The sequence below is a fragment of the Schistocerca serialis genome, chromosome 2 (genome assembly GCF_023864345.2).
Source record: "Schistocerca serialis cubense isolate TAMUIC-IGC-003099 chromosome 2, iqSchSeri2.2, whole genome shotgun sequence".
Lineage (NCBI taxonomy): Eukaryota > Metazoa > Arthropoda > Insecta > Orthoptera > Acrididae > Schistocerca > Schistocerca serialis.
Genome location: NC_064639.1, coordinates 804,279,280 through 804,289,339, shown reverse-complemented (window position 1 = coordinate 804,289,339; position 10,060 = coordinate 804,279,280). Strand labels below are relative to the sequence as shown.

Genomic DNA, 10,060 nt, shown 5'->3' with positions numbered 1-10,060 from the left:
TTTCCTGGTTCTTCTCCGGTTCTCTATGGGGTCGTCATTGTTATATCAGTTTAGACAATGGAAGTGGTATTTTGTGACCGAAGCTCTTCCTTACCCAACCACGACCTCCAGGAAAGAATGTGTATATCTCATCTGTCTGCATCTAGTGTAGATCTCAATTTCGGATTTCTTCAATTCGCTACTATTTGTTTGTTGCTATTCTTAAACGAAACTTTGATTTGAAAGTATCTGAATTGCGACCCAGGTGGATGCGGAAAACTGTGTGGAAACGAAACCTAACAGAAGACGATCTGTTTGACAGACTGGACAGGGATGCCACGGATAAACTGGGAGACAGGTTGCAAAAGTAAGTTCCTCTTTATATGTCGCTAGATACTCAGCTGTGGGTCTCATTCGTTTGACGATTCTTTATGCTGGTAACCACAGAACTCTTTCTTAACTTACGTGAATACTCTTGGTTTCAGATCATGGGATGAGGAACTTATTCGTGCAAAGGAAAAGGGCACCAAGCCTAGTTTAGCGAGAGCAATTTTTCGAACTTTCTGGTTGCGGTATTTCATCTACGGTGTATGTGAGCTGTTTGACCTTCTAATCCTCAGGTAAGATAACTAAATGTTTGGACCAAAAAATTCATTTTAAATAACATGTATGTTTCTAGCTAATGACAAAGCATTTCCTAAAACACATATTACTACTGCTGTTTCGTGTATATGAACGTGCTACTTCATTATTTGTAATTATAATGGTAACACACTTCTATTAGTAATAAAACATTCACAGGTCTCAAGATTTGATGGTCAACATAGTTAAAAAGAATGATTTTTTAATAGAGGAAAACCCGATGTGTATTAATAGCGTAAAGTTTGTTGGGAACTGCTAACTAAATGGTTATGCTTCTAATCGTCCGAAGCCGATGCTCGAATACAAAGAAACTGATACAGGCATGCGTATTCAAATACATAGATATGTAAACAGCAGAATACGGTGCTACGGTCGGCAACGCCTATATAAGACAAAAATTGTCTGGCGCAGTGTTAGGTCGCTTATTGCTGCTACAGTGGCAGGTAATCAATATTTAAGCGAGTTTAAACGTTGTGTAATGGTCGGCGCACGAGCGACGGGGCACAGCACTTCAGAGACAGCGATGAAGTGGGGATTTTCCCTTACGACCATTTCACGAATGTACCGTGAATATCAGGACTCCGGTAAATCATCAAATCTCCGACATCGCTGCGGCCGCAAAAAGCTCGACCAACGACGACTGAAGAGAATCGTTCAACGTGACAGAACTGCAGTCCTTCCGCAAACTGCTGCAGATTTCAATGCAGGGCCATCAATAACTGTCAGCGTGCGAACCATTCAACGAAACATCATCGAATTGGCTTTCGGAGTCGAAGGCCCACTCGTGTAGCTTTGATGACTGCACGACACAAAGCTTTACGCCTCACCTGGGCCCAACACCAACAGTGCACTGTTGATGGTTCAAATGGCTCTGAGCACTATGGGACTAAACTTCTGAGGTCATCAGTCCCCTAGAACTTAGAACTACTTAAACCTAACTAACCTAAGGACATCACACATATCCATGCCCGAGACAGGATTCGAACCTGCGACCGTAGAAGTCGCGCGGTTCCAGACTGTAGCACCTAGAACCGTTCGGCCACTTATGCCGGCTGACTGTTGATGACTGGAATGTTGGTTTGCTGATTTGCTTGGATTCACTCATGATTTACGCGCTTAGGATTATCAAAATATATCCATTTTTCATCACTTGACGCTATTCGGTTGACTGACGACTTTCTTTTGTATCTGGCGATCAGAATTTCACATGTGGTCTTTCGATCTGCTTGCTGCCTTTCATTCAGTTCGTGCAGAACCCATTCTCTCACTTTCTGTACCTTTTCCATAGTTTTCAACCGAAGAGAAACGGCTTTCTGCGCCACATTCAGTTGTTACGCGAGTCCCTGCTGAGTTTGAGCATCATCTTCATCCAATAAGGCGTGCAATTTGTTTTCGTCAAATTTTTTCGGCCGGCCCCTTTGGCAGAGCGGTTCTAGGCGCTTCAGTCCGGAACCGCGCTGCTGCTACGGTCATAGGTTCGAATCCTGCCTCGGCCATGGATGTGTGTGATGTCCTTGGTTTCATTAGGTTTAAGTAGTTCTCAATCTAGGGGCCTGATGACCTCAGATGTTAAGTCCCATAGTGCTCAGAGCCATTTGAACCATATTTTTTTAACTTTTCGGTGATTTCCCGCGCTCGTCGTTACTCACGTCAAAATCACCACTTTTGAATTTTTTGAATCACTCTAAACATTGTTTTCCCAAGAACATGTTCGCCGAAAACTTCGACAAGCATTCGATGGGATTCTGCGGCAGTTTTCTTCAAATGAAAACAGAAAACCAATGCTGTCCGAAAATGGTAGATCGCAGACACAGAACTCGACATGTTTACGAGTTTGAAACAGATACTGATGTACGGAACTTGGGTTACTGTGTGCTGACATTCGTCAGCCGTTACAGGAAGCAGACGGCACTGCAGACGCAGTCTCACGGACCCTACACTGACGCCTAGCACCATCTATAAGGAGATTCTGATTTCGTATTTCTGCACCTGGTATATTCAGTTCACTAGGCAAGATAGTAGTCCAGGGAAAAATCCCTTACCTTGATCTCGTTGTTACAACGGATGGAATGCCGATTACATTTTATATATGGTTGCAAGGAAAGGACCACTGCTGACTTAGTCATCCGCGATGATTAGGATCACCTCCGCTCTTATAAAATTGCCGCACTCAGGGTGTTACTCCAAAGGCTGCACAGAGTACGGCTTAGCCAGGAAGCCTTTCACAGGGAATTAAAAGTTATTCACTACACTTCACACTTTTCATAGATTTTGGTAGAACGTCTGAAGTAGATGGCAAAGAACTGCGTGCAAAGAACATTGTATCCTTTTTCACACCAAAAATTCTTGCTATCTCCGTTAGATACGAGGATACATCGGGATCAGACCCATTCTTGTGGAGGTTTATAGTAGTTGTTCTGACTATGCCTCAGTAAAATACATTGGTCAGACGGGGAGAAGTTTTAACGTTGATTTTAAAAAAAACCTATTTGATGAGGCGAGCTCGAAAACGGCAGGCAGTCCACATTTACGTGCTACGGGCACTGCATTACAAACGTTCCTGAAACTCCAAAATATTTACATAGGGCAGCTAAGGGCCACCTGCTTAACATTTTAGAAGAAGTGAAAATAATGAAATGCCTTAAAACTATATGCGGATTTACCCTTAATAGGCAGATAGAGTTACTTCTCCATTCCTTTTTGGCATATTTTGAGTGGATACACAAAACGCACACAAGTGGTGGTTAGTGTTTAACGTCGCGTCGACAATGAGACAGAGCGCAAGCTCGGGTTAGGGAAGGATTGGGAAGGAAATCGGCCATACCCTTTCAAAGGAACCATCCTTGCATTTGCCTGAAACGATTTAGGGAAATCACGGAAAACCTAAAGCAGGATGGCTGGAGACGGGATTGAACCGTCGTCCGATCGAATGAGAGTCCAGTGTGCTAACCACTGCGCCACCTCGATCGCACACGAGTCACAGCTGTTGACAGAACAAGTATCTTACCGGCTTCCTCTCCCTTTCGTGGCTTCGTTCCATCCACCTACAGTGGTTAGACGTTTGTCATGTTATTGTGATACAAATCTGTTATCGTGTATTCATTTTGGTTCCTCCTTGTAGTTCTAGCACTATGAAAAATTTCTGAAGTTGTTGCATTTTTTAATATAACAAGTGCTGTATGATTTTTTAAGATATCAGACCTTTTACCTCTGAATTTTTGCGTATTGTTGGCCTTCATTCTTTACCTCTTTGGACAACTGATGTGCGCTATTTCACACTGTGGCATATAATATAGATTCTAGTGTGACTTTGTAATGGTATTATGTATCTTTTTGTTAAGTGTAATGCTGTTAAGACCGGCTATATTGGTTGTTGATTTTCGTGGAGGAGTTCATTACCTTGTGGTGCTTTTACGTATGTATATATCAGTGTGGTTTGGCAGCTTGTCGACCATTTTCACATGTTGTGGCCTCTGGCTAGCTATAACGATTTCTCTTGCTCCGTGCATGCGCTGCTAAGCATTCATCCGAGGACGCAGCTCGCTGATCCATACATTTCATAAAAGTGAATGTATGTTTGTATCTAAGTATGTTGCTCAACTCCTCCTAAGCCAATGGATCTACACTCCTGGAAATTGAAATAAGAACACCGTGAATTCATTGTCCCAGGAAGGGGAAACTTTATTGACACATTCCTGGGGTCAGATACATCACATGATCACACTGACAGAACCACAGGCACATAGACACAGGCAACAGCGCATGCACAATGCCGGCACTAGTACAGTGTATATCCACCTTTCGCAGCAATGCAGGCTGCTATTCTCCCATGGAGACGATCGTAGAGATGCTGGATGTAGTCCTGTGGAACGGCTTGCCATGCCATTTCCACCTGGCGCCTCAGTTGGACCAGCGTTCGTGCTGGACGTGCAGACCGCGTGAGACGACGCTTCATCCAGTCCCAAACATGCTCAATGGGGCACAGATCCGGAGATCTTGCTGGCCAGGGTAGTTGACTTACACCTTCCAGAGCACGTTGGGTGGCACGGGATACATGCGGACGTGCATTGTCCTGTTGGAACAGCAAGTTCCCTTGCCGGTATAGGAATGGTAGAACGATGGGTTCGATGACGGTTTGGATGTACCGTGCACTATTCAGTGTCCCCTCGACGATCACCAGTGGTGTACGGTCAGTGTAGGAGATCGCTCCCCACACCATGATGCCGGGTGTTGGCCCTGTGTGCCTCGGTCGTATGCAGTACTGATTGTGGCGCTCACCTGCACGGCGCCAAACACGCATACGACCATCATTGGCACCAAGGCAGAAGCGACTCTCATCGCTGAAGACGACACGTCTCCATTCGTCCCTCCATTCACGCCTGTCGCGACACCACTGGAGGCGGGCTGCACGATGTTGGGGCGTGAGCGGAAGACGGCCTAACGGTGTGCGGGACCGTAGCCCAGCGTCATGGAGACGGTTGCGAATGGTCCTCGCCGATACCCCAGGAGCAACAGTGTCCCTAATTTGCTGGGAAGTGGCGGTGCGGTCCCCTACGGCACTGCGTAGGATCCTACGGTCTTGGCGTGCATCCGTGCGTCGCTGCGGTCCGGTCCCAGGTCGACGGGCACGTGCACCCTCCGCCGACCACTGGCGACAACATCGATGTACTGTGGAGACCTCACGCCCCACGTGTTGAGCAACTTGGCGGTACGTCCACCCGGCCTCCCGCATGCCCACTATACGCCCTCGCTCAAAGTCCGTCAACTGCACATACGGTTCACGTCCACGCTGTCGCGGCATGCTACCAGTGTTAAAGACTGCGATGGAGCTCCGTATGCCACGGCAAACTGGCTGACACTGACGGCGGCGGTGCACAAATGCTGCGCAGCTAGCGCCATTCGACGGCCAACACCGCGGTTCCTGGTGTGTCTGCTGTGCCGTGCGTGTGATCATTGCTTGTACAGCCCTCTCGCAGTGTCCGGAGCAAGTATGGTGGGTCTGACACACCGGTGTCAATGTGTTCTTTTTTCCATTTCCAGGAGTGTATTTGACCAAACGTGGTACACATATAACTTACTTTCTGGAAATCACAGGGGGGAGAGGTGGGGGGAGAAAGAACCTTATACCTCCCAAAGGGGTAGATTGGGGGGGGGGGGAGGGGGAGGATGGAAAAGGAGCGTATCGCTCGGCGCGAGAACAGCCAGACTACAGCTATTCATCCAGTTCTTGAGAATGGGAACCCTTAGCGACTTGCTGTCAACTTTGCACAATTTCAAACCTTTACGAAACTATTTCTCGCTGGCACTTCTCCAGCAAAATGCTTACTACGTTTTCGCTGTTCATGAAGTGAAACTGCCGCGTCAGGTATGGTCTTTAAATTTATGACTTCTATGCTACTAACTCTATCTGTAACGCTTGTTATAGACAGTATCTACATACACCAATGGACGTACCTGCAAAATTATTGAGGAGATAAGATGTCTTAAATCCCGAGCTGCTAAAAAACGAAACTGTATTGTGAAATTCGCTAGAGACAGAGGTGAAATATGTGTGAAAATACGAATGAAATACGTTAAATTTACGTGAAAGACATGTGACATGTGTGTACTTGGGCTACGCTTGGACGAGAAGCTCCTCCGTAACCCCAAAAACGATTTTATTATAAGGGGCGTTCAAAAAGAAACGAACCGGAGGCATAATTACAGAAACCAGTACGTGTGTTAGAAGTATTGAACCTGGCTGTTGAGACACTTGTCCCACTGTGATACAAGGCGCTGAAAGGATGTCTCATAAAATTCCCTGGGATGCGATGTTAACCAGCTCCGCACGTACAGCTGGACGTCGTCGTCCACACTAGTGCAGGAAACGCTATGCTGACGTTCTTATTTGACCAAGATGGCCCCCTTCTGATTCACTTCCTGCAGGACGGGACAACAGTGAATGCCCAGCGTTACTCACAAACCTTGTCCACCCTTTGGCAAGGGTTCAAATCAAAATAACCAGACGATCTCAACTGTGGGGTCATTCTGCCCCACGACAGTGCAAAGCCTCATACGGCCAACACAGTCGCGGCACTCCTGCAGAAATTTAAGTTGGAGGTTCTCAGCCACCCTCTCCCTGTTATTATGCCATTTTTGGTCCACTTAAAATGTCTATGAGGGCAAACAATTCACCTCGGTTGACGAAGTCCAGCTGTACGTGCAGAACTGGTTACATCGCAGCCCCAGGAACTTCATGATACAGCCTTTCACCGCCTTGTGTCACAGTGGGACAAGTGTGTCAACAGCCAGTGTCAGTATTTCTAACATACAGGTACTGGTTTGAGTAATTATGCCTCTGGCTCTTTTCTTTTTGAGTACTCATTATACATACCGTATGGAAAGAAGTACTGTGGGAGAAAGAACTAGCATCCTCCTATTTGGATCGGAATGACAACTTGAAGAGAGAATGTAGCAGGAAGAGATGGACAGAGAGGTGAAAGGAGATGGTGGACAGAGAGTGGGGGTGGGGGAGGTGAACAGAGAGAGGGGGAGGAGCAGATGGGCAGAGAGAGGGGGAAGGAAGAGCCGGATTAATAGAAGACTGGAATAAACACATACCAGGCAGTTGGGCAAAGCCGGACACTCAACTAGTATGTTGCACTAGTGCGCTGGGTGCTATTCCCGAGAAGACGTAGCGCGTGTTTTCGGGAAACCTGTTGAGGTTGGGAAGGGAAAGGGGGCGGTAGGTGTTCTTTCGATCGTCATGATGTTGGTTCTTATTTTAAAAAATTTGTTTCAATGGATATGTTCTGCCGCTGTTCCTCTGGTTATTTTACTGGTAACAGTTGCGTACTTTATTACGCCAGTTTTGTGCAGGAAGATATGGGACTTCTGTAACTTACTATTACGGAGATTTTGAGACTACTATGTCTCGATAGGTCCGTATTCTCCACTTGTTGATCAACTCTGTGTGTACTAGGTACATCGTATTCAAGATAGTTCTAATTTTTGAATCTTCTTTACGTCCGCAGTTTATCATCTGAAGATGTGATTGCAATGTCATGAAACTAGTTGTGATTAATAAATCGTTTTGACGCAACTTTTGTGGTTTTCATCGATTAAAATATTTCGAAGAGCTGTGAATTTAGTGTCAACGGTTCGATACTTTTTTCCGGAAAACGACATTTAGGCTCACTCTAAGGATTTAAATTCTAGAAATGAGCACATCATTTTACACGATAATGGATGACAGCCAAAAACAGTTGCAGGATAAAAATTTATTAAAATTCTTGACCAAGGTTTCGGTACATATAAATATACCTTCATCAGAAGTAAAAAATCTAAAATTACATCATGCAATGGAGATTAATAAAACAATTGTGCCAAGGGCACAATTACATCTATTGCATGATGTAATTTTAGATTTTTTACTTCTGATGAAGGTATATTTATATGTACCGAAACCTTGATCAAGAATTTTAAGAAATTTTTATCCTGCAACTGTTTTTGGCTGTCATCCATTATCGTGAAGAATTTCAACAGTTGCTGCTGCAGCCATGTTTAAAATCTTGACACATCATTTTAAACACACAGTCATAATTTATTCATAGTCGCCACAGCTGAACACCTTGCATCGAATTTATTTTGTCATTAATGTTTCCGTTGCAGAGTCGCTCAGCCGCTACTTCTAGGATTCACTATTCAATACTTCAATCCAGGCAGCACTATCACAGAAGAACAAGCCTACATCTACGCAAGTCTGATGGTGATCATCAATTTCCTGAAGATGTTCTGTTACCATCACTACAACATGCTTACCACATATGTCGGCATGAGGGTTAGGGTGGCCTGTTGCGCTCTTCTGTACCGGAAGGTGAGCACTACACGGTTTTATAGAAAGAAATCGTAAAACATTAGTGCCTGAGAATCCACATGAAACTACCATCGTAGCTTATCATGAGTATATGTGTCGTCCTGACAGCTAAAACAGGCTTAACCCACCTTCAGTTGCGTGATAGCTTGCACTCTCGAAGACACTCACGTAATTAGTTTTTGGGGTCGTGCATTGGATCATTTGTTACATCGAAGAGAGGTATCGATGTGGCTATTGTAGTGTACACAAACTCATTTCAGAATGTCTGATATGGGGATTGAACTCTGGTGCACCTAATGAACGAAATTGGTTTTTTGACTTTTCTCTTAGGCATTGTTGACTTTTTCAATACATTTCAGCTCGAAATGATAAATATACAGTTCAAATATCACAAGAGGAGAAGGTATACACGGTCATGGAAAAGAACAAAACGCGTAGTTGGATTACTTCACGGAAAGTCAGAGTTTGCCAAATGAAATAATGGATTTTTTGGCGTGTTCAAGGTTAGATGTAGACTCGAGTATTGGTTTAGTAATGATGAAGATAGGCTGAAGTATAAGAAAATCATCAGGAGGGGTGAGTCAATATATAATAAAGAGGTATAACGATGAATTGGGAAATGATGTGAAATGGTTTTCAAAGCTTTACATGCTATGGTAACGAGTAACACAGTTGGTACTTCACATGAAGAGGAATGGAAATCCATGAAATGGGGTATCACATAATTTAGATAGAAAATATAGGTAGTTGGACAATAGTTACAAGAGACGTTTAGTAACAGAAGACATACACTATGTGATCAAAGGTATCCGGACACCTGGCTGAAAATGACTTACAAGTTCGTGGCTCACTCCATCGCTAATGTTGGAATTCAGTATGGTGTTGGTCCACCCTTAGCCTTGATGACAGCTTCCACTCTCGCAGGCATACGTTCAATCAGGTGCTGGAAGGTATCTTTGGGAGTGGCAGCCCATTCTTCACGGAGTGCTGCACGGAGGAGAGGTGTTGATGTCGGTCGGTGAGGCCTGGAACGAAATCGGGATTCCAAAACATCCCAAAGGTGTTCTATAGGACTCATGTCAGGACTCTGTGCAGGCCAGTCCATTACAGTGATATTATTGTTCAAAATGTTCAAATGTGTGTGAAAACTTATGGGACTTAACTGCTAAGGTCATCAGTCCCTAAGCTTACACACTACTTAACCTTAATTATCCTAAGGACAAACACACATACTCATGCCCGAGGGAGGACTCGAACCTCCGCCGGGATATTATTGTCCTGTAACCACTGCACCACAGGCCGTGCATTATGAACAGGTGCTCGATCGTGTTGAAAGATGCAATCGCCATCCCCGTATTGCTCTTCAACAGTGGGAAGCAAGAAGCATCTTAAAACATCAGTGCAGGCCTGTGCTGTGATAGTGCCACGCAAAATAACTAGGGATGCAAACCCGTCCATGGAAAACACGACCGCACCATAACACCACCGCCTCCGAATTTTACTGTTGGTACTACACACGCAGGCAGATGAGGTTCACCGGGCATTCACCACACCCACACTCTGCCATCGGATCGCCACACTGTG

At 44.9% G+C, this 10,060-nt stretch overlaps 1 protein-coding gene across 1 annotated transcript in view; it reads left to right on the top strand.

The window, feature by feature from the left end:
• Nucleotides 1-248: 248 nt before the first annotated feature.
• The window catches only part of LOC126456435 (ATP-binding cassette sub-family C member 4-like), a 166,621-nt gene continuing 156,809 nt past the window's right edge, over nucleotides 249-10,060 (top strand). The window contains exons 1-3 of the mRNA XM_050092185.1: nucleotides 249-346; nucleotides 465-599; nucleotides 8,272-8,476. Coding sequence (XP_049948142.1) covers nucleotides 249-346; nucleotides 465-599; nucleotides 8,272-8,476 — 438 coding nt within the window. The remainder of the gene's footprint in view (nucleotides 347-464; nucleotides 600-8,271; nucleotides 8,477-10,060) is intronic.